We start from the raw sequence: 26,187 nt of genomic DNA on the forward strand, positions 1-26,187 counted from the left end.
TTTTAGCGTAGACAGAAGATAAAACGTACTGAGGATTCTAGAGAACGTCATCGGTTTTCGATTCGTTCGTTAAGTAAATCTATGGACGAGTGGCAAGGGCGTTTTACAACGCGTGTTACAGTAAATCCGTTTTATAACTTACATGTACTCCTTTGCGACGAACCGTTTTAAATTCCAACGTTCGACCTTTCAAACGTTTTCTTCCTTTCATTAGTAATAACTTCTCTCTCTCGACACTGTGATTCTAGTCATGTGTTCGAAAAATCATTTAAATAATATACTTTCATCTTTTTGATACTGTCGCTTCTTAATATTCACGATAATTCGTAATACGTGTTCATGATTTTTTTTATTTACCTTTCTCGTCTTTAAAGTAAACATTGAGTATGTGATAGACACCGCTGCAAACGCAACTCAAGAGGGATATACATGTAAATTCATCGAAACGAATGGGGGAAAAGAATATAGGAACGAGTTCCTCCGTGCCCATACTTAGTATGTACATAGATTTAATTAGGTACGCATAGGGTGAGAAAGAAAGAGAGATACATACGTTATATTATATAAAATTAAGTACAATAATCTATGAATGTCCATTTAAGTGATTCAATGACACCACGAAGAGGAGAGCGAAATATTTTCAATTGTGATTCCACTTAGAGTATACTCGATACTTTCTCTTAGAGACCCGCGGGGGCCCGCACTCCTCGTCTTCGGGATATATTTCTTCTTCTTCTTTCGATATCGGTAAATCGCAATCTAGATCCGTTTTACTACGTCTTCGTATGGAGAGAGACACCAAGAGCAGGAACGACATTCAGATTCGTCCCACTCGCTGCCAGCCGCTCAGCCTGTTTTAGACGAGCAAAGTCCTTCGAGAAGTTATCGACAACTCCTCCTTTCGTGTCGTCTCGCGATGGTACGGTTCGTTAAAGCTCAGGTATGCCCTGATCCCGAGACGCGCTCGAAGAACGAGAGAAAAACGACCGGGATGCCTTCGGCTTATTTTCGAACGGATTTTCCTCTCTAATCGCTAAAACGATGAATTAGTTTTTAGGTAAAAACGAAACGGTCACATACAGACAACGCATCTAAGAGCGCGAAATTTAACGTCGGACAGTACTACCCGTCTTTCCCTTTAATACCAAAACCCTCTAGTGAAATACACGATATATGAAACGAATATTATAATTAATAATATAATTATGCGAACAAAAACGAGAAGGGAAAAAAACGATGGACAAAAAAAAACGAAAGAAAGATCGAAGCGCTACTCCGACTTACGGACGCAGATACCACGAGAGTCATTCTAAAAAAAAAAAAGCGATAACTAAAAAAAAAAACAATGAGAAGATAAAAAGACAATGAAAACACGGCGAAAACGTTGTGACGAATCCACTGGAGTTTGAGCTTCCCAACTTGAGTCAAGGGTTTTAGCTGCTGCAGCAAGCAATCACAAAGCAAAAAACAATTATTTGTAATCAAGTAAAAAGTTTGCCCGCGCGCGAGTTTGCTACCCGCCGCCGCGTCGTTCGACGTACCTCCCGTGACTTTGCACGTCTCCGAGAGGAAAACGACGGAAAACGCGCGTCATCTCGCACGCGGCGGCGTGGAATTCGCGTTGGACGATTTATATACGCTGCCGCTTATATATATCTATATATAGTATATATATATATATTATATAACAACAGAATGCTGCTTTGCACGGTCAACGATTGCCAGCTGGATCGCATGAGAAACGCGATTAATCGCGGAGTTAAAGGTACGTCACATTGTCCTGATGTTAATTCTTAATTGGTATTTTGTGCCGTTGTGTAAGATCAAAGTATTGCAATATCGTTTTTGCAGGCGGCTGGTTGAGAATTGACGAAAACTGTTGCGGTGTTATTAAACGAGGTGGGGGGACAATTTTTCCAACATGTATCACGATTAACACGTCTCTCTTTTTGCAATCTTCAGAGTTACATTTACGTGAACGAAAATGACCGAATGCTCGATTCTGTTCTCATGCGTTCTATCGTTCGTTGGCCGGATATGCTCGTGTGTACCTACCTAGCTTCTTACGCGCTACGCATTTTTGACTCTGCTAGGAACAGGAAATGAAAATGGGAAGGAAAGGGCGAGAAAGAAAGAGGATTATTGAGAGAGTGGAGGGAGAGATAGAGGTGGAAATAGAACGAAATGAAGTGCGAAACGTGTTTTTACTCTGCAGAGAAACCAGTCAGCTTATACTTATAATCGCGATGAGGAACAAATGCGTTTGTTAACGTTTGAGCGATTAATCCACTTAAGCGGATTGTCCGTCGACAATTCTGCCGGCAATTCTGCATGCCTGAAATTACACGAAATCCCGACAAGATTTATGGAGATATTATTCGTAAATTCGATCGATTACCATGCAATATACAGTAGAGAAAATATAGATAGCACAATGAAATAACATCTTTTTTAAACATTTGATTCAATGCATGATCTTCCAATAAAATAGATATGACGTTTAGAGGAAAGATCACGCAAATCGAGAAAATCAAATTGTTTTTATGTTTTCTCTCTCCTGTCTGATAGAGATATTTGAAAGAAATGTCATGGCAAAGATATAAAATAAAATGTAAAATTCCTTTAAATATTTTATTTGTATTAAATAAGTGTTTTAGTGAAAAATCGAGAAATGTAAACGAGAAAAACAAGGTAGAATTAATGGTTATTAGATGGAGATTCTTAATATTGCGCAAATAAAATTTATTAAAAGTAGTGCTCACTGTTAAAAATTTATTAATGAAACATGCTTTGGACTAGTAAATATATTCATAAATAAATGAAGCGAAATCGATATTATCAGATAAATAAAAAATATTCAAAAAAAGATAATTAATAATAAACACTTTGGTTATGTACTTTTTTTTTATTTTTCTGTAAATTATAAAATGTCTAAAAATCTAGATAATTAACATGACATTATTTGTATGTTGTATTTTAATCGTGAGTTAATATAAATTCATATTAAAATTTATGATAAAAATTTCAAGGAAAAAATCTTTTTATATATTTTTGTTTACTTTTTAACACAGTTATATATTGCACTTCTTTATCAGTGTATATATTTTTGATTTTTATTTTAGTAAATTATAAGTTGACACAGCAATATTTAAATAGAAGGAATTAATCTTTTTAATAGTATCATTCAATCAGCATTTTGATAATAGCATTAATACAAGAATAAAGAATGCTACTGGATTTCTCTGCAGAAACACTTTGACTTCGCGTGTAGATTGTTTTCCTTGTTGGTATATGACGATTCGTACATAACGAGAAGTCATGTAAACTGAGAAAAAAATTAGGGAAAGGAAATTATATTGAGAAAGAGAGAATATAATAAAGAAGGAATGGGAATGAGGTAAATTTTATAGAGAATAGACGAGGGATTCAACCGGGGATGTTATTTCACATACATATACTTACGTATATACATAGGTATATACGTGTTTACGTGCATGTGAACACATTCCGAGATTAAGCAATCGCTCCCTCGATGCTGTACGCGATTCTGCAAGAGAGTTCCTTTTATTCAGAGTACTATCGCATATACGTATACAGACTTTTTTCCCCCTCTCGAGCATGTGTGGGCGATTTTCCTTCAGCTGGCGTGTGTAGATCGCGAACAGAGTAGAAAAAAAAGAGAAAGGAAAAGGAAAAAAAAACATATTTTGGTATGAGAAACAGCGGCGCGGGGTGTCATCCCCAGTCGCACGTGTGTCACGCAGCGATTTTTTTGAGGATTGCCAACGACAACGCAGAGGAATGCCCCGATGAGCGATTATAACTTATATTTGCAAATGGGAGAAATTGTCTAGGTAAAAAGAAAACGAAAAAAAAGAACATTTAAGCGACTTTCTAGATAAAGAGCCTTGACATTGGTAGTTCGATGTTGATGGATATTAACTTTTTGACTAAGCTAACGAAGACTATAATATTTTTGAATTAGGTTATTAACACCTAGTGGTACATTGTAGCTCGCGAGACTTAGAACGAGAGTCTTAACTGACGAACTAATTGCATGTCGATGTATCAGCATAAGCTTAAACGGCTTTAGTAGATAGTAATTAGCGTTGCTATGGTTGCCCTTTTGCAGGTACTTCACCCTGCGAAATTCTCGCCGCGATGAGAGATTTTCAGAATAGCATAGCCCGCGGACGTTCTTGTGCCGCCGTATCCGTTATTTCTTCATTTCCGCGCTTTTCATGCTCTCCCTGCGGCTTCACCCCTCTTGTCCCCTCACCCGCGAGCGAAAGAGAGCGCGCGAGAGATAGAGAAAGAAAGAGAGTGGGAGAGAGAAAGAGAGTAACGCTCGCGTCAGTAACGGTTAGTGTCTCTGTAATATTATACACGAACGTACTATTTAGAATGACTTTAGAAGTAGAGTACACAAGATGGAACACTAAACGAACAAAAGCGGAACGCTTCTTTCGAGCTCTCGCAACGAACTTATACTTAGAAGGCACGCTCTCACGGAAAAAAAATACTCTATTTCGCTGGAGATAGACGTTGTAGCCGAAGATATCTTCTGCCTTGGAAAACGTTCGTGCACCTTCGGCCCCCGAAATCGAGAAGAAAAGCGTCCAAAGTATTCCCCACCCCCATTCCCAACGCCACCTGTACTAGAATACTCCGTTTGTCCGATCACGCAAAGGGGTCTACTACTGGTTAACTTTAAATAACTAGTTCGTATAGAGAATACCTACATATTACTTACGGCTTGCGAGACAATTGTAATTGCATTTTAACCGACGTTTTTCGAAGTATAACGTATTAGAAGGTAGCACCAAGAGTTCGTTTTGTCCGGATCAACACTTAAAAAAAAAAAAGATAGATCCGAGCCTCACCTCCCCCGTTATTACTCCGAGTCCGTCATCTCCATGTTGAGATCGATTAAGGTCGAGCGTGTTTCTTCCCCGCTTGTGTGTAAGCTTTGCGCCTCTTGCGAGATGCTTCTTAGGCCCTCGATCCCACGCGCGTATAAAACACGCACACGAAAAACACACATGCAACGTATACTCACACATACACACGTATATGCCGCAATTATACAAATATACTCTAATATACAAATACATATACACGTACATGATATCCTAGATAATGCGTTCTACCCCTATCCATATGTAGACACGTTCGCATATTCAAGAAGCCACGCTAAGGATATAATAATTATATGTATGTATAAAAAGGATTCTCCTGTGAATGTACGCGCGTAGTTAGAATCGGCTCGCTTGACAGATGATACGTCGTCACCTATCGCTAATTGCTGCATTGACAATTTTCTTCCGTATTGCGCGATAGTTTTCGCTGTCGATTTAAAAGTGATTAAAATAACATTCTTTTAGTTTCCAATTATACAGATGGGTATTACAGATTCAGAAAGATGAGTATGTAAACATTTTATGTTGTCTGTAATTTTTTACGGTAATTTCTTGACAGGGAATGATTGAAATTATATATAATGAAATATGATGCAAATAATTTAACCATTCTAAAAGAATGTTGATTAAAAGAATAACTACGGAATGTATTCTGTAGTTATTATCAATCTTTTATTATAGATTTTGTACATATATTATACATATAAAAAATCTTTAACGTTAATTTAATCGACGGCGGCAACTATTGCTGCCCGATTGATATTATCCTTCGAGTGTCTTTCTTTGTTATGACGCTTTCTTTCCCGTCAAGCGTTTTCCCTGACATTGTGATGTGAGACATACTTTTTTGTTCGCAATATTAGTTTCCCGGTGCCTTTGTCATTGAAAAGAAAAGTGGTTCAGTGTTATATTTTATTTTACATCTTACGAAGATGGCTTGATCTCCGATCCCTATCCCTGCCGTCATGCCCTCTCTGAACGTAATAAACACGGTCGCCCCCCTTGACTACAAGTTTCTGAGAACAAAAGAAAAAATTTAAAAAAATGAACAGTGAACAAAGCGTAAAGACTAAAAATTGAAACGAATCCTATTGGGAATCTGTAAGATTAAAGAGAACAAAAAAAAAAGATTAAAAATCACATAATATTTAAGGTCATGAATTTATAAAGATATTTACACTTTAAGAATAAAGAGAAATCTCTTCTGTGGCAGCATAATATACGGAAAATTACTAGTTCGACACTTAAACTAACCGTATGTTGGGGACGAGGACGAAGGATTTTCTGGATACGTAGACGCGAGGATAGTGTCCCGACGATCCTTCGGATCGCTGCGTCTTCCGACAGTGATGTAACTATTAACACGTAATCCCTTAACGTTATATTTTTCCGGTGGTAGCTCACGCGTTGGCGCTGAACGCTTCGTTTTCGGATATTGGGTAGCAGCGCGCAAGTGACGCTTAGAGGCGTCCGTGACGGCGAGCGCCGCGTTTAGCGAGAATTCGAGAGCTGCATTAGCCACCGGCAGTTTGTGATATATTTAGTGAAACAAATTAAAAAAATGGTTGTTATTCAAATTAAAAAAAGAGAAGAAAGAGAGAGAGAGAGAGAGAGAGAGAGAGAGAGAGAGAAAGAGAAAGAGAGAAGAGAAGCGCCTAGCGGTTTTACATCCATACACCTACATACCAAAAGGATTTGGTAGTATAACTGCGCACGCTGCTGAGAGCGACTCGATCCGTATAATACATGAGACTAAATCTCATAGGGCATTCCGTGGTAGATGATGAGCAGGAAGTTGTTCCTTTCGGAAGTTTTTTGTGGTCTCCGCAGTTTCAGATAATATTTGAAACGAGCAGCCTGGAATTTGCATTGAGACAATTTGACGATCAAAACCGACATTCTATGTAAAATAATAATTTCTTAAACTTGAAAAGAAATCTTTGTTAAAAGTAATTTTTAAGAAATAGCTACGCCTCAAGTAAATTCATTTAGTAAGCATTGAGATTTTTATTCTGGAGTTTTATAATTTTTGAACTTCAAAATCCCTTTGCAAATCGAAGGAATTGAAAGTGTCACTTTATTAAAATTATCGCTTTTAAAATGGCACCTTCGGTTCGTCGACGCTTATTGTTTGAAATTGAGGCTCGGACAACAAAATGCTTCTTTGAAAAGGTAACGGGCACTATCAACCTACCAACTTAATGTTGTTTATTATTAACACAACAATTTTATATACATCAAGCCATTTCTATTCATTACGATACATAATTTTTTATAACGGATTCAGCAACGCAGATTAAACCACCGTACCATCTTACGTCGCCGGCCTCCTCTTAGCAGCGTCGACCGCCGTGTATAACTAATTGTAAATTTTAGGTATTACCGCGCGTATAATAAGGAAAAAAAAGCGATAAAGTGAGAATGAGGCGAACTATCGTGGTGGAGAGGAGGAATAAGAAGATAAAACAAAAATGATAATACACATAACAACACACACACTATATATATATTGTAATATTATTTTTCGAACATAGTAATGTAATGTAGAATATAATATATATATTATATATATATTATATATATATATTATCGTATCGTAACGATCATTTCGTATAGCGCTAGGCTGGACGAGGTGTTTTTTGGAGGTTTAAGAGAATTAATTAAGGTGGGCCAGAAAAAAAAAGCGGGCGGGCGTGCCGAGCGGCGCGAGGTCACACTGATATTTTTACCAAGTTTTTCGAATATATTGGAGATCCCCTCCCCACGATTCCTATATAATGAGAACTTAAATGTATCCTCGCGCCACTGCCGCCTCCGCGCCATTTATTAGCGTACACCCGCCGACCAGTCGTCGAAATTCGATTCGAGCTCACGTCGTGTTCAACCTCGTACAAATGTGGAAGCAGACGACATATAAAACAGCACACTATAACTTATAACATATATAAACGTGCGTATATGAACGACAGCATAAATGATACGACTGATCGCTATGCTTATTCCGAAACAGCGGTCTTTAAGATTATAGCTTCTAATGTATAATTAATTGATCTTCATTATACATTGAGGGAGCAATTGACGTTCTTTTTAACAAAAATCTAAATTTCGCATTTTAAACCGAAGATACATTGGTCTCTGTTTGTTTCACGGTAATGAATTGCAGCGAAGATGCAAAATTGTGCCATCTGTTTGTAGAATAGATTAAACACAAAAAAAATGATATATTTTTTAAGTAGATATATAAAAGTTATAAAAATATATTTTATTGCAGATAGATATATATCCGAGTTCTTGTGTATAGATACAATTTTCACACGAGATAACACAATTGTCTGTCCTAATTTCAAAATGTTTCTTGCCATAACTCTAATTCGGCAATTACTTGAAATCGAGTCTGTGTCGGTTGTTCCCGTCCTATAATAAAGTACAATTAGGCAATACTAATGGAACAGAAAATAATAGATGAAACGCATCTGTTGCAGTTCAATAATTTTGAATTATTGACGACTGGCCTGCGGAGAAATTTTCAATTTGTCGCGTCGAAGATCGAAACGATGTAATCGGAGGTAACACGGTGAACGAAATCGATGTTGAACGAAGCGTCGTCGGAGCGATCCCTGTCTAATTACGGCGTTTCCTTCTTCGCGTGCGACGCGTGCGTATCTTAATTTTTCATTGTTCACAGAAGGAACGAAGAATCGAAACAGAGAAAGAGGTGTGTACAGTGGGAATGATTGGCTGCTATAATAATGAGTAAAAAAAAAAAGGAAAGTCAAAACTCACTCCCCCGTTCCCTGATCCCGCCTTCCTCTCTTCCCTTCGTCACCTACTTTTGAACCCATCACTTTTGAAAACTCCTCGAGTGTCAGCCCGATATGGACAACATAAAGCGAGATGTTTCCCGACGGCGAGAAAAACGACTGTGTAAATTTTTGCGAGGACTAATGTAATACGTAAAAAAAAAGAAGAAAATGAAAATGTTTAACTAATACGTTGTGTTTTAACATACTTATCGGAGAATTATTGGTTGTCGAATGTGCGCCCTACAAAAATTCAAAACTTACGACGAGTTGCGGCTGAGATAGACTTCTTCCTTTCGTTTTTGTTTTTATATGCAGTTGTTATTCGATGTTTTGTTGTACGAATATGCTGGCATGTTGAAATCGTGGATGAGAACCAAGAGTCGCGAAGCTGGACATATCTATTTTTTGCGAGGCGCAATCCGCTCGTTGCGGCGTTTAAGTTTCGCATGTTCAGCCACACTGCATTAAAACCGCTCGCGACAACCTGTTTTGTCCCGTCGTCATTCCCCCCCGAGCGAATTCGACCTGGCGGTTTTATTTAGCGCAGCAATATTTCGTACAATGCAGGCAGACCGTCGTAAAGCTTGTCGCAACGGTACGAGCAGATTGCGCGTCGCTTTTAATAGAGAAGAGAAGTAACTATACGGACTAGAGGAAAATTAACATTGTGATGTTCATTGATCAAATATGTCAAAAGAAGAAGGCCCACTGGTTGAGGCCCGACATTTCTGAGTACACTATAAATAATAAATATTATGTAAAATTTATTGAATACTGTGCACATTTCATTACATCACCTTATATCCTTTATACACAAAATGTCTTTGATGATAAACGACAAATAAAAGAAAATTAATGATTATTCTGAATTTCTGCAGCTTTAACGATTTATTGAAAATTAAGGTGTAATCTAATTTTGAAGAAATCTTTTTTAAAGCAATATCGAGAACCGGCTAAACTTTTTGTTAAAAAAATTAAAATATGAATAAAAAGTACAAATTTAAAACAGAGAAAGCTAAGAAATATTAAAAAAGGAGCATTAATAATAATAAGTATAGCAACCACAGCTTTCACAGAAGACGTAATAAAAATAGAAAATAGGAACATTAGCAACAATAATCATTGGATAAAGGTAACAATAGCCTGCTCAGTTTGCCGAAGGCTATCTGAACCGAGGATCAACTGAAGAGGACTTCAGCAGAGATCAAAATTGGTATTGGAATTTGCAGCCAAATATAATTATATTTGTACTTTAAAATTTGATCAGGCTTATGCGCAACAATGCACCAGATTCGTACTAGCCGTCGATTTGATAACTACAACAATATATTTACAAGGTAAACAAATAAATTTGTTTAAATCATATCAAAATATAAAAGCTTTCGAGTCAGTCACTAAATCTGTACATGAAAAATATAATATAATAAGTTTGAAACATTTGACATGTCTTCCCTTTTCTTCCATTTATTTTAATGAAGAGAAATCTTGTCGTCTTCGCGGCAGTGAAAAATTGCGATGACCGATCCTCTCTTAGAGTGTTTCTTTACAAAAAACAGTGCCGTCAGTTTCGGCGTAAATGTCGTGGAATTTATATTCACGGCGACGATATTTCACGGAGTATCAGATGTCACGTTCGTTGCGAATTGCATTACGGACGCTTAGCTACGCTGCTCTACGGCGAGATGAATGTGCAGGCGTTCCGACGCGACGTTTGAAGGAAACACATGTACGCGGCGAGCGGCCAATCGCGGCCGGTCGAATGTGCGCCGCGAAGTAATATACAGCGCGCATTCACCGCGAATGCACGATAGCAATAAGCGATAAAGCCGCGATTGCGCACTGTTGGGAAAACAGCTCTCGCCATTTTCGCTACGTGAAAATCCATCCTGAGGCTGGCCGACAGTGACGCGGTCTGAGATGGACAATACAGGCAGAATTTTTTTTCCGTCGAGGTAGATAGAAGAAAAATATGTATAAGAGTGACAATTGCAGGTTTATGTAATCTTCAATGAAATACAAAAAAATTATAGGCGTTAAAATATTCTTTTTCGTAATAGAAAAGCTGGGTACTATTATAAAGCGAGCAATTATGCTGAATGTACATGTGCACCTGTGTGTACAAGTCTCTTAAATTTTCAAGATTTTTATAAAAGAAACTAACGTTTATTTCTATTCTATTGCTGGTGTATAGTAAAAATGTTTAATGTATATACGAAAAATGTTTAATGTTGTCTACGAAAGTGTTTGATTAGTGCGGTTTTCAATGCAAGATCCAAAGTTCATGCTTTTCTAGAGTCCAATTATCTCTCTGCTAAAAGAGACGAATTTTATTGAATTCTTTTTAAAAATGAATTTATGTGTGTAGAAATTGATTTGTATTTTCTATCAATTTTCGAAAGACGTAATCTATAGTTACCGAAATAAAAATATTAATGCGCTGTGCTATTTTAAAGTCACAGGACAAATTTGAAATGTCGGAAAGCTTTAATTTATGCAAATTTATAGCTGAGAAATAATAAACTCTCATCATCAAATAGACCATCGGTATCATTATCAGCGCGCAGTTTCACAGAGCAAAGGGGACTTTTGCGAAGGCGGTTGGCAGGTCTGGCTCGTTCTACTTGGCCTACTCTCCGTGTGTTCCGCATGGGTTTTCGCAATCGCCGCGCGGAATCGCGGTAAAAACTCGCGATTACGTTCACGATCGATTAGGCTCGGGCAGCGCGGCTAATGAATCTGGTGTGTGACGATGCAAGGCGCTACGATCAGCAATCCGTTGCTGAGCGTCCTGCCGATCGCGTGTAATTGACTCCGAGGCGTTGTGAAAATCGGAGCGACCGTCGTCGGAGCGGACGGTCGCCGCGGAGTGCTTTCCCTGAAAAATGTGGCGGTGCTCACGACGAAAAGCGTCACTCCGTGCGAACGAGTACGACGTTGTCGAGGAACGGTTGGCGGAAGACTCGAAGTGTCCGACGTGCTTCCTCGACTTGAGACCTCGCGAGAATTCGCGTGCGGTCGCGTGCGCATACGTGCGCAACGGTGCACGCATAATTGGTGCACGGCGGGCTGTTCATGCGGGCATCCCTTCTGTCAGTCGAAGTGGGTGAGACACCTGATTCCGATCGCTGGATAGACGCTTTAGACGTTTCTTCTCCAGTGGTAGCAGCGAACCTCTCATTTGGTTATTGACGATCATTCTTCCGCGTTGTAAACTGTCTTACCGAGTTCCTGTGTTGAAATTTCGTGATCATAGAATTTAAAGCCGCTTTCTTTAGTGGATTTATCGTTATAGAACTCGCTCACTTATCTCGGTCACGACGATCTGCTGATCGAAATATTTTGAAAATATTTCTGAATGAGTTTTATTAAATATTTCTTTCTTGTGAACGTGACGACTACCGCAATTATCGTATAGTAAATAAATAATTGAAAGCTGTTTTGTGAAAAAATGTGTTTATTTAAATGTGCAAAAGGATTTAAACATTATTAAACTGAGAGAACTTGCACATTGTACAACAGGTACTGCATTAATTTTTATTAGTGAACAAAGCATGATATATTACTTATAATTTATAGATAAAAATTATTATTTATTTATTTAATTTTTGTAAGTCGTCAGTAATTATACGCTGAAACGTTTATATAAATATTTACAAATTTAATTGAATATAATAACATAATTTGAGTTTGTAAAAGAAGTATCTATGATAAGTAATTTGTTGATTTTTTTGTTTAGTTATGTGACTACTTGATTTTATAATAATATATGATATTAATAAATAATCGAAGTTTTTATACAAAAATGTAAAAGATGTTTAATGTATAATTATTTAATAATTATAAAGTATAAAGACATTTATGTGTATAATTATTTAATAATAATAATTTAAAAGTCATCTTTTACCTGCAAGAATTTGGTTTTAAATTTTATTATTTTTTCTTTAGCTATTTATTAATTAGAAATTAATTTACTTAATTAATTAACTTAATTTAGAAATACATAAGTGCACAAACTATTATAAGTACATAAAAAATATTTTCAAAGCAATAAGTAGTTGAAGTTTCGAAATATAATTTTAGATTTTTTTTTAATTGAAATTTGTTTTAATTATAATTGTGCTCTTTTAATATTACATTTGTGTTACATTTAGTAATTTTTTACAAAATATAAAAAATAATATCATTAAATAACAAATATATTTAACATAAATACATTTCTATGTCAGTGTTCTTATTCTTTTTGTAGAAGCAGTAGTAGCATAAGCTATCAGCTTATAAGAAAACGAATCATTGTATTAACTTTATTTCTTCAAGAAGTTTTGCCATATTAAATTAAAGAACACTGTTTGCCTTCAGCGACATCATGGACGATGATATTGATGATAAAGATGATACAAAGCGGTAAGAATATTACACATTAAAAATTCTTACACAACTTATTTAATGTTTGTCGTGATAAACATTAAGCGTATAAATGTTTGCCTTCCAGAAAATCGCGTAATCTCAGCGAAAAGAAACGCAGAGATCAATTTAACATGCTTGTGAACGAGCTCGGTAGTATGGTTAGTGCCAATACACGAAAAATGGATAAATCCACGGTGCTAAAATCGACAATTTTATTTTTAAAGAATCATAATGGTAGGTGAAAGATTCTTTATACAGCGCTTTATTTGAAACTAAAATATCTTTTTAAATATTTTTAATTGGGATTGTTAAGAATTATTAAACTCTAGTAAATGATTAAATGGATCAATTTTGTTTCGGATAATATTATTTGATAAACTTTTAATTATTTTTCGGAATTATGATATATATAATTGCTTACTTTCAGAGATAGCAGTTAGGTCGAGAGTCCATGAGATTCAAGAAGACTGGAAACCGTCTTTCCTTTCTAACGAAGAATTTACTCATCTTATATTAGAGGTAACATTATATACACAATGATAAGACTAACTGTAAGATAAACCTTGTAATATTGTTGGAATATTTATTAATATATAAACGTTTATATAAATATAGGCGTTGGACGGATTTATAATGGTTTTTTCTTCAAACGGGCATATTTATTACGTCTCCGAAAGTATTACGTCTTTGCTTGGATATCTTCCAAACGAATTGGAGAACACGACCATTTATGATATAACGTATCAAGAGGATCAGCCGAATTTATACAATATTCTACTGAATCCTGAAAGCACACGAGACAGACACAGTATGAAAAAAGGTACTATTTGTAGTTGTTCTAAATTAGAAGATTTGTGTGACTTTTTTTTATTAAATAAAATTTTTTCTATATTGACAGATGACCAAATTTCTTTTACGTGTCACATCAAAAGGGGCGGACTCGATTTCCGGGAAGAATCTATTTACGAACTTGTACAGTTTATTGGCTACTTTCGTGAGTGAAATATCTCGAAACTTTTAAATTTGCTAAATAATTTTATATGCTAAAATTAACTTTATTGAACTGCTTTATATTTAAAACCGAGTATTATCAAACAATATTGCGTTATTACAGGTTCTGCTATGGACAGCGATGTTGACAATCTGTTGCCAAGTCAGAAACTTAGTAACACAAGCGGATTAGATAACAAGTATTGTTCTCAGCAGTATACAAAAGGTATAAAAATAAAATCGCATAGTTGTGTATTCACGCTTAATTTTGCAGATTGGTGTTCGTGGGTACGGGGCGTTTGCAAACTCCTCAACTCATCCGAGAATTATCCGTGACGGATAGTACGAAGTCAGAATTCACATCTCGCCACAGCCTCGAATGGAAATTTCTATTCTTAGATCACAGAGCTCCGCCGATTATTGGATATCTGCCTTTTGAAGTTTTAGGCACTTCTGGTTACGATTATTATCACGTGGACGACTTAGACAATGTAGTTACGTGCCATGAATCACGTGAGTGTTTGAAAAAGTGCAATCGATCATGTGATTGATTATTAATCGTGTCATCTTTTTTAGTGATGCAGAAAGGCGAGGGAACGTCTTGCTACTATAGATTCCTCACGAAAGGCCAGCAATGGATTTGGCTGCAGACTAGATTCTACATCACCTACAATCAGTGGAATTCGAAACCTGAATTTATCGTGTGCACGCATTACGTGGTCAGTTACGTCGACGTAATGAAGGTATCGCGCGCGGAATCGGGGGATTACGATAAAACGCAAAATCAGGACGTGTTACTACCCGTAAAACAGGTAAGACGATAGTTGACATGCAATTATAGAATTTCATAATTATTAATATTAATCATATGAGATCAAATAAATGTGCGTATTTATAAATGCAAGGAACGGAGGTTTTGAAACAGATTTTGTTATTAAAAAATGATTACATTATTATTAAAAAACTTTATATTAAAATTATACAAAATTTATGCAGATTAAATGTTTAATGGACATTATTTTAAACAATTCATATTGGTCAATATCTTGATAGTAAATTGATTTTACTTACATATTTATTTTGGACATATCCAGATAGCACGCATGCCCAAAATCGGGACATAAAACGTCTTTAAGGTGAGAATTTATGGAAAGACGAAATTATTGTTAAGATATCTTATGTTCTGATTTTGGACATGCGTGTTGTCTGAGTAAACTTCATTGCATTTATATTGACGTATTGAAGAATATTGTGGATAAAATATTTGGTATAAGAAAAGCAGACAGAATTAAACAATGCAATAGAAAAGCAAAAATAATATTTAAGACTTAAAATAACTAAATAAAAAAAAATGTTTACAAAAATTTTATAAAAAAGAGAAATAGAAGAAAAAGAATTCTTTTTTATGTATGCAATATCTATAATATTATTAGGATTTAGACTTTGTGTATTTGCGTGTATGTATTACATTTATATTTGATTAATACTTTTACGCAGGTAATGACATCTTGTCAAACACCGTTAACGCAATGGTCTAACAAATCGTCGAGAACGTCGAAGTCGATGACAGCTTCCAATATCCGACATCGCGGTGACGGTTCTAATACATCCTCAATATCCGTTTCGTTACGAAGTTCACCACACTCGCAAATAACGCATGGATCAAGATCGAACGCAGCTTCTGCAAGCAGTTCTGTTGTGTCGAAGCCGATAGCATCGGTTGATAGCAGCAGGCAACAGCAACAAACGCAACAGCAGCAACAACAGCAGCAACAGCAGCAGCAGCAGCAGCAGCAGCAGCAGCAGCAACAACAACAACCACAGCAGCAGCCGCAACATCAGCTCGATGTTAATCAGTCGTGTATTAATTTTATGGATCCCGCGCAATACGCAACGGTTAATCTACAATCGGTCGTTACAACAGGATTTGCAACTCCTGCTGCTCCAATTTTGTCAACCGTACCTACCCATGAGGTAATAAAAAAAGAAATAATTGGCAACATTAATATTAATTGTATATTTGCTATGTATTATTGCATAATTATATAAAACGTTCGATTTTATGTTCTAATCGCATTTGAAGTATGTACAATTTTTACAATTGCGAATGATTAATTATTCGACTTGTATCTCCAATATTTTGACATCATAAGTACTTGCACATAGTTTAATTATATTTATGAAAATCTTTATTATATTTTATTATATTTTTCCAGATGTTACATCAGCAGGGTATAGTAATGACACCTGCGCAAAATCAAATACAAGATGAATTACAACGGAAACACGAAGAGTTACAACAATTGATTGTTCATCAGCAGGAAGAATTAAGAAGGGTCTCAGAACAATTATTTATCGCTCGATATGGGATTCTCACTCCATTATTAAATGTTTGTATATCTTAAATTATATATATTTATTAAATAAGAAATTATATATCAAATTTTAATTTTAGGTGATTATTTTTCTTTGAGACATGCGTTTATCTATTTGAATGTTTTTTATAAATTACTTTTTAATCATCTATTAAATTTTATCTACTAAGTTTTATCTACTAAAATTGAAGTTAAAATTAGAGTTATTCAATTAAATTCTGCTTAAAGAGATATTAAAAGGCTGAATTGATATTTATATTTCAGGCTGGTATACCGTATAATCCATCGAACCCGTGTCAACAAGCAAACCGTTGTAATACCAATAATACTAACGTGCAGTTACCCGCATCCAATAGCGTACAAGGCGTGAATGTGCTTCCCATACCAATTACCGTGCCAGTGCCTATAGTGCCTACGGAATTATTTTCGCATTCCTTACAAGTGAATTCGTCGCCAGGCTCGACGCATGGCAATGTGGGCGCTATAATTCAAACTCAACAGCAACAGCAGCATCCACAATTGCAACATCAGCAGCAACAACAACAACAACAACAGCAACAACAGGGGCCATCGCAGCAGGAAAGTAGCAATTCCGATCTCGTGCCTTTCCAGATCTGTCCACAGCAGGCCGAGATGATCTATAGTAACATGGAGGCGTCCTCGAACAGCAAAGATCATCGCAAAATTAAAAAAGATTTTTATTTTTGATATTCTAATTGTATCCAAGTGAGTAAAAATTGTGTACTTCTAAGCTTAGAATTCTTCCAAATTTTTTTTTCTCTTTAAAAGATTTTTTCTTGAAAATCTTTAAAAAAGTCTATTTTATTTATTTATTGCCATGAAGAAATTGGCAGATATCTAATGTCAAGTGCAAATGCATTGTTGTTCTACTTTTTCTTTTTTTCTTAAAAAAAATTGAAATTTTTGTAAAAATTGTTGTATGTTGCGAATGTATAAAAATATTTTAAGAAATTATAATAAGCGCATTTGTGTGATAGCAGCAGATATTGCATAAAATGTAACAGAACTTCGGTATTTTAGTACAATAGTGTGCAATTTTTAACATATTGACTACTTGCCATTCTACAATTGTACATTTGTTTATAATTACATCTTTGTTTTTTTGTGCGAATCTATATATATATATATATATACAGAGTCTTATACGTAATATATTATATCTTTTAATTTTACTTTCAAGAAACTCTTAAACTATGAGGGAGGCAATGTAAAGTAAAGTATTATTGTGCCACGAAATATGTATATTACATAAAAAGAATTTATAAAAATTAATTACACAAGAATTATAAAATGATATCTAAAAGAAGTAAATTTTGATAAGAAAAAATAATTTCTACTTATGTTAGAATACAATTTTTATTTAAATTCTAATAATTTTTCTAAATTAATTATTACCGTCTACAACAGTACTACTATTTTCTTTGTATAATTATCTAATATAAATTTTTATATTTTGCTTTATTTGCCTCCCTTCCGTATCGAAAATGTTATTTATATTTTTACAAAGAAGATATAGGGATTATATATAAAGAAGAAAGTGATTTTTAAATTACAAAATTATTTTGGAAAATGTTTAAATAATTAAATATTTTTAAGAGTTACCTACTGCATTATTATATGTGTATATTGTATAAAATTACAAATAACAAAATTCTTTACAATATCTGTGAATGCTAAACGTACTGAGAGAATCTATGCATTTATCGAACAAAGAAGAGGATATTACTAAAAAAATAAAAATTTATTATATTTAACGTAAAATTTTTATGTGAATTTTGATAAAATTTCTTGAGAATAATTTAATAATTTTGATAAAGAGTAAAGCATTTTTATAGCAAGAAGTAAGAGAGCTATGATCAAAAGAACACATCACGTTTATGTATATTTATTGAATTTATTTTGCTAATAAATGTCAAAGTCAACGGAGAAGGGACCAATCTCCACGTTTTACGGAACAGGGTGTATTCCATATATTTGTATATCGGTATAGTGAAAAAAGTAATATATATTTTGTGGTATATGTATAATGTTATCATTTTCTTACATATCTGATGTATTATAATATAGATGTATGTTAGATTGTGCTATAACATTATATAATTGTTGCTCGATAGAAATATCGTCATAGAACAAAAAAACGTAAAAAAATCGATCAAACTACAGTGTGACATGCGATCAAGTTGATATAATGACAATATTCTTCAAATGACGTAAAATATAAAACATAAAATTAATATATAGATTGACATAAATAATTTTCGGCAAAAATTATTTATATAATTGACAATTTCATATCAGCGTACAATAGAATTTAAAATAAATGTACATTAAATAATTAATTTTTGAGAATTTAAGAAGTGTGTACAAGTTTCTACTGTTCCTAAATAATTCTTCAATAATTCTTTTCTTTTGTCAATGTAAATTTGCTACTTTTAACAAAAATATACATGATGTACAATATTTATTTAATATATTGAAATTGAAAAAACACTCCAAATCGTTTTATTGTCTTTCTTAACAGTAATGATCCTTTTGATGTATATAAATTACACTAAGTATATTATTATAAAAATAAAATTTCTTTCTTAATCTATAAAACAATATTTTTCATTGTTTACGTATTACCTTAATTAAAAAGAAGAAAGAAAAAAAGAAAGAGAGAAAGAAAGAAAGAAAGAAAGAAAGAAAAGTAAGAATAACAATTGGATTGAAATTAATTTTAAGGATGCAATTTTCTTAACGCATCTGTCAAAATTTGTACTTCCTGATTCACGTTATTTACAAGAGCTTCCACTTGCTGTTTACTGTCGATGATGCTGATACTCTGCGTATAAGGATCGTATCTCACTCCGAATTTTCTCGGTATGCTTTGAGCAAATTTTCTAAAAATTAAAATTTTTAAAAATTCATTATTTTTTTCGTTTAACATTAACGATTCCTTTCGCGTTTATTTGGAACGGTTACTCAAATTGTGAATTTGCATAATAACTACAAACAAAAGTGCAACATATTTTATACATAACGTGCGTCATATTTGACGTGCGATACGCGTTATATTTTGCACAAAGTGCGTTACATCTTTGCGTCAAATGCTAATATTACATACAATGTAAAGAAAACAAGTGTTGACCTGGGGCAAGATAGATAAGAATGAGTTTGTTCGACACATTTATTATTATCCCTGTACTTACGTCATCTTTTCTTTTGCGTCCTCAAAGTCTTCGGCAACAAAGTATACGGGCTGATATTCCGTTATCGGATATTTTTGCAACGCAGTCTTTGGTGGGTCAAAAGGTCGAAGCTCCGGCTTGCCGCTTAAACAATATTCTAATTCGCCAAAAGATGAGAGTAAACCAGCACCATATGCCTTTAATTCTCCATTTTGTCGGCATATTCCGAATTCCACCGTAAACCAGAAACACTATAAAAACAAGTTTAATTATGAGTGAACTTAATTTAATATTACTATTTATTTTTTATTTTTCTAAGTAATAGAATTTTTTTATTTTATTTTCCTATTGTTAATAAACTTTGATATTATTAAAAACTACATAGATTAATAATAATAGCATATAGTTTCATAATTTTTAGATATTTTTATAAGAGAATATTTATTACATATTTAAAGTATTACGACTAATGTATTTTATAATTTTATGACTACAATATTATATTCTTTAAATTTGAGCAAGATATTTTATATACCGTTGCAAGTTTCTCTATATATTCGTCCGGAGCACCAAGGGATGCCAAACCTATAACTTGTGAGAACTGTGCAAAAGCTGGATCGGCGAAGAGTGGCACATGGCCCAAAATCTCGTGACACACATCCGGTTCCGGTGTGTATAGTGGTTTACTGCTATGTCGTATGTATTGCGTGCTGTGAAACACTCTGAAGGCTAATCCAGCTAGAAAATCACGTGAGGATAATAGTCCTGCGACTGGGCGAAGAGTAAAGCCGGTACAATCTGAAAAATCGATTACAAGTTAGAAAGTAGAATTTGATCATGAAAATAAAATTGTACCATTGAATTGCACTATGAACTAGTTAGCAATTTGTCTTTTATGATACAAAAGAAAGGGGAAATTTAAGGCAAAACAAATTTTTTTTATTTTTTACTACGCTATCTGATGTAATTTTAAATCAACTTTCCAAAACTTTCTCTTTTCTATAAATATAGAAATATTAATGAGACGTTACCTTTTAAGAAATTGGATATATCTTCCAATTGGGGTATGTTATCTTTTCGATAGCCGCAATTTTCGATAAGAAGTGGAAAAATGTGATTATGCTCTCTGCATGCGTACTTTGGATAGAGTTTAGTCAAGTTTTTGAAAACTATGCCCCACGTAGCTATTTCTTCAGACGTGTAGTCTACTCTTGGAATAGGTTGTCCGCTAAAATGTAGTGCATATATACAATGTTATGCTTATCTTTGATTTTGTATAAGATATCTCTCTAAATTCTCTGGAGTGAATTTTCACTCTTTTGGAGTGAATCTCACTCCAAAAAATTTAGAGAGATTTTATATTACAATACGATATATCGTGATTCACTCCACTTACTGTTTGTAATGGTAAGCAAGGTCTGCGAAATATTTTCTTCTTTGTCTGTATACAGGATCCGTAAAACCAGGATGATCACTATCAAGTTCGGCACCATAAGACAAAATTTGATTAGCAAACTTATCGAGATCGCGTATTCTTCTTGGAAACCATGGTACTGTGTCCATATTGTCTTTATGATTTCTAAAAAGAAGTTATAATTTACATTTGATTTTATTATTTTGACCACATAAATATTGAATAATTTAAATATGTATAATACGACATGAATGATAAAATGTCTGATTAAATAGATCGCATAATTATAAAGTGATTATAAAAGAAGATGAATTGATAAAGATGACTAAAATCTTATATATTATATAGCAATGTATGATATGCTTTGTATATTATAAGGAACGTAAAAAAAATTATAATGCTAATTTAACCGAAATCATTGAATAATTGTGAAGACACTAAATAATAAGAAATTAATAAATGTATTGAAATTATTCAAAAATAATTAAATAATACTATTTATGACAAGATTATTAGAAATATCAAAAAAATATATTACAGTCTTTTTATTGAAACTGTTCAATCTATTCAAACATCTATTCTCAATTAAGAATTTAGTCTTATCAATGGCTGAGAAATGGTTAAAAACTCTTACCTCGAGATTATCGAAAAGTAGTTACATTGATCTCGTAATGATTCAATTACGGAGGCTATATTACCACCCGGTGCACAATCAACCATAAATTCATAGCCATTTGGTCGTCGAAGAGAACTTCTGGATTCGATGTGCAAAAGATTCACTTTGTGATTCTAAAATAATATGTGCTCTTAACTTATCAATATATTTCAAGATATTCTTCAATTAATGAAATTTTACTTACGACGAAGAGCTGAAGATATTTTCCCAGCGATCCAACTTCATCTTCTTCTTTTGGGGAAAAAATTAAACAGGTGCTTTTAGCCGAATCTCTGCCTTCTTTGATATAATTTCCGCCATGGATCAATTTCGGCTGCCATATATATATTTGAAAATAATTATGATACATTAAATAATACATTAAATATCTTAAATAAATCTTTCTTTTATAAGAATAATTACAATTTATTTTACCATTTGTAGAAATTAATGTATCAATATCTCCATATTATCTTCTATATTCCAATATTTTAAAATATTTTAATAAAAATATAGATGCAATTATTTTAAAGATGTTTTATTGTTATTTATTGCTAATATTTTATTTAAAGGCTGTTATAGAAGTAGACAATTATAATACAAAATTTTTTGTATATATATTAATATTAAAAAATGATCATAAATTTAAAATTAATATAACTTTTTTATTAAAAGACACATACCGTTAATACCATTACAGGCGCCATTATACGATTGAATAATGGCGTGCCTCAAATTCGAATATTCACGTTATCGCGATAGTTAAACTGCAAGGTGAACTGACGGATTAAAAACTACCGTTGAGTGACTTTCCATATATACGGTTGCAAGAACCGCCCCTCCCTTGTTCGAAATCTAATCGAATGATTGATGGAAATCCCGACACGTTGGGAATCTTGATGATATCTGCATACATAATGACTTTCTTATACATGCATAAAAATAGTACGATTGCATGAACAACAAGAAAAACTGTTTGAATAGACGATCAAGTTTTTTTATTATACAGAAAAAGAAGGATAAAATTCCAAATAGTGTAATCCGTGAAAGGTTTTGCATCATTTTAATTATAGAGAACAGTTTGGAAGTCAAGGCCGATTTCTCCTTGTAATTTCCTTGAAATGGAAAGAGTTTATCGTTTCACTGGTATTTATACGTTATACACGTGAGAGAACAGTTATTATATCAAGGGAATTTAAGGGAAAATTCTTAATAATCTTAATAGTGTCAATAATATGCAATATTATAGTTAAAAGTACGTAACACAAGAAATTCCGCTGTTTGATTAATGACGTTGTTTACGAAGACATCCAACATGCAATAATTGATTTTATTTCATCATATTTTCTATGTGTTTAAATATCTATAAATATGTGTGTCGAAAATTGAATTATTATGTCCTTTAAAATTTTACATATCAAATATTTTATCATATACATCGCTTTCGTATGCATCTACGTCATTTAATTACGTCAAACACATGCAGAGCGATAAGTATTGCTTACGTCACGTTTGATGTAATTAATAATGATTAGAATAATTAGCTAATTTGCATGATAAAACTATAATTTAATTACGTTAATCATGTTTAATTTATAAATAAAAAAATATTATTTAAAAAAATAATTGCTTAGTAAAATTTTATTGAAAAATTTTCTTATTAAAATTCTTTATTAAAATTTAATAATACCTTTTTTTAATAACTTTTTATTTAAAAAACTGTATTTTTTTATTTAAATTGCATTAATTCCATATTGATTTATCTTAGAAGCAGCATAGATATTGCACAGAATATATATTTTTCACATGTAAGAAATAGTAAATATCCTGCATTTATATATCAATTTATATATCAATAAAAAATCTTATTATCCGTATTCTTAAATTTATAAATATAAATATTATAAATTTTAAACTGACTGATTAAAATATTTTTATAAATTTATATTATTTCTCTATAATCTATATATACATACATGTATGAATTTATATATTATTATGTATAAATTTAATGTAAATTGTTCTTATTTACAAACCATCTAATGCTTATTATAAACAGCATAGCACAACAGTATAGTACTTTTATTGGTAAAATATAGTCTGCATTTATAAAAAATATAAAATTGTATTACTTTTAAACTAAATATTAATTATAAACCACAAATTTTTTAAATATCTTTATAAATTTATATTGTTTCTCTCTAGGTTTATATTATTATTTATAGTTTAACCATTGTGAAGAGATAAAGAGATTACTTCTATTTATAAATCTTATAAATGTTTTCTTATTTGTTTTGATCAAAGGGTAAGAATATTCAAATATAATAAATGAACTAAATATAGGTAGCATTTGAATTTAAAAAGTAAGTTGTAGGAAAAATTATAATAACTCTTGTTCTTATTATCTAATAATAATAAGTTTATTTACCTTATCTGGAGGTGAGCTGCTAAGGAGTGAGCTGCTATTATCTGCTTCCCCGGCGTTTAAAATTTGTTGACGTGTTTGTGTATACATTGTCACATTCAAAAATTCGAAGTACTGACATCAAATTAACTTTCTCTTGAAATGACTTGATTGTCCTTTATACGTCCAGCGACGCGGAAGAACTGGTGCTTGGAACGGCGTGGCTATCAGTTTTAACAGGTTACTTGGTTGGAAAACATTCTAACGTTGCGAAACAATAAAAGCAATAACGTTGATATATGCAGCTAAAGTGCACTGCAATGGTATATGTCGTAAAGGGTCAAAGGGTTATCAAAAAAATAACGCGCACGATAACGTAATATCATTTACAGGTTTTACGAAATCATTCATCTTTGGCACACTCAAATATTTCTATGTATTTTCTATGTATTTTTTTTACTCACTTTTACTCTTGACATATCACATTCTCATGGCATATGAAACACACTGTATGTGTAAGTTAAATTATTATATCTCTAAAAATTTGACAGCATGATATTTAAATATCTGCACTATGCATGTTATCTAAATATCAATATTTTGAATGTAACTTACTTAATAATATAATAAATTATAATAAATAATTTTTTACTTGATGTTATTAAAGCAACAGCTAAAAGTAAAATGAGTAGATTAGATAAATTCTGATCAGAAATATTGCCTGTGTTTTAAAACATTTAATCCTGCGATCCTTTTCAAAAATACAAACATTTTTAAAATGTTGGAACGTTTTGGATCAAAATTATTAATTCACGTGTTACCTTGCTGGTGCTTTAATAATCTCAGTTACAAAATTGTTTCTTGCTAACTAAGATAAATAGCAATATTTGGATATAATAATTTAAAAAATCTTCAGAGAACACTAATAATTAACGTAAGTGACCAATATGCATTGTCTCGTACGTAATTTATATTGCTCAGACATTAGTTTTAAATTATTTGGATTAAAAAATTTTAGCTTTAAAAACTGCTACTCATGTATTTATAGATCGATATGTGATATAGATGAATATTAGAGACGGCTAATAATCACAAACACACACTACTTTATATATATTATATAATATTCAAACTACTTTTACTTATATAATTTTCGAACTATCATTATAGTATCTTTTACATGAAAATTATATAAATTGTCAATGATATTAGTGTATTATAATAATATTATAATATAAGAGCATTAACTTATATTATATCTAAAAATTACATTATTGATATCAATTTAAATATACTTCAGGATATAAGAAGGATAGATACTTTAAAGTAGATATTTTAATATTTTTTTATTCCCGTTATTACAGTTTGTTATTAAGTCTCGCAATCAAATTATTTAGCATTTGTATGATAACCATTGAATAACATGTGATAAAGTTTATTTTAAAACTATGCAAAATGAGGTTGAATATATAATCTTTTACGTTGTATTTTCTACGTTGTAATCTTCTACGTTGTATTTTACTATAACAGCAAAATTAGTTGCAAAACGGAGATATAACTGCATCATTATTTTGCGTAGAAATAAGATTGCAATATTATTATTGATTTAAGTAATCTTAAAATGTCGTAAATCAATCATAAAGGCGTATTAGCATCTTAAAATATTAAGATAGTCTTAAAAAAGAACGGATTATAAACACCGATCTTAATGTACAAAGTGTATTGCTTAAATTTTTTTGAATATATTTATTTTATAATATTTTACACTTTTCTATTATATTTTTATTTGTCATACCTTTCAAATTGAATTAAGAAAACATTTTACTTTATTAAACGGATTAATTTTAATATCTATATTAATTAATTTTATATACGTATATTGAAACCCAATCAGTCTTATCGTGGAACGTTTGACCCATGCTTCGCTCGGTCATGATGGTAATCTATGGCGGATGTATAAATGTATTACTGAAATATTGTTCAATATTTAATATACTGTGTGTTATTTATAACACACACACACACACACACA

At 32.6% G+C, this 26,187-nt stretch overlaps 2 protein-coding genes across 3 annotated transcripts; one reads left to right on the forward strand and one right to left on the reverse strand.

Annotated features, from left to right (window-relative positions):
- Window positions 1-11,345: 11,345 nt before the first annotated feature.
- On the forward strand, window positions 11,346-17,820 carry LOC105456195 (circadian locomoter output cycles protein kaput-like). The gene is given in 13 exon segments (XM_011700058.1): window positions 11,346-12,241; window positions 12,969-13,123; window positions 13,212-13,360; window positions 13,554-13,645; window positions 13,742-13,946; window positions 14,025-14,120; window positions 14,241-14,316; window positions 14,391-14,629; window positions 14,693-14,928; window positions 15,614-16,090; window positions 16,333-16,506; window positions 16,756-17,155; window positions 17,158-17,820. Coding segments are annotated over 12 exon segments (2,205 nt in total). The 5' UTR covers window positions 11,346-12,241; window positions 12,969-13,085; the 3' UTR covers window positions 17,181-17,820.
- Window positions 17,821-19,178: 1,358 nt separating this feature from the next.
- On the reverse strand, window positions 19,179-24,410 carry LOC105456196 (protein henna). Of its 2 annotated transcripts, none has more exons than XM_011700059.1 (8): window positions 24,180-24,410; window positions 21,957-22,085; window positions 21,731-21,885; window positions 21,079-21,261; window positions 20,714-20,910; window positions 20,218-20,480; window positions 19,704-19,933; window positions 19,179-19,394 (listed from the first exon to the last, which is right to left on the reverse strand). In XM_011700059.1, exons 1-8 carry the CDS (start codon window positions 24,264-24,266, stop codon window positions 19,232-19,234), a joined length of 1,407 nt encoding a protein of 468 aa, XP_011698361.1. In that variant the 5' UTR covers window positions 24,267-24,410; the 3' UTR covers window positions 19,179-19,231. The 2 variants fall into 2 exon arrangements, with proteins under 2 accessions (XP_011698361.1, XP_011698362.1); XM_011700060.1 differs by lacking the exon at window positions 24,180-24,410 and adding an exon at window positions 22,435-22,518.
- Window positions 24,411-26,187: the final 1,777 nt, after the last annotated feature.

This window comes from Wasmannia auropunctata, unplaced genomic scaffold (genome assembly GCF_000956235.1).
Source record: "Wasmannia auropunctata unplaced genomic scaffold, wasmannia.A_1.0 LD335737.1, whole genome shotgun sequence".
In the NCBI taxonomy this organism is placed as follows: Eukaryota; Metazoa; Arthropoda; class Insecta; order Hymenoptera; family Formicidae; genus Wasmannia; species Wasmannia auropunctata.

What these genes read in the sequence shown, in the direction of transcription:
- LOC105456196 (XM_011700059.1), bottom strand. Translation starts at nt 24,266, where the DNA reads ATGTATACACAAACACGTCAACAAATTTTAAACGCCGGGGAAGCAGAT. An exon ending in GCAGCTCACCTCCAGATAAG is followed by an intron (nt 22,086 to 24,179) that starts GTAAATAAACTT and finishes TATATATGGCAG; the next exon opens with CCGAAATTGATCCATGGCGG. An exon ending in TACTTTTCGATAATCTCGAG is followed by an intron (nt 21,262 to 21,730) that starts GTAAGAGTTTTT and finishes ACTTCTTTTTAG; the next exon opens with AAATCATAAAGACAATATGG.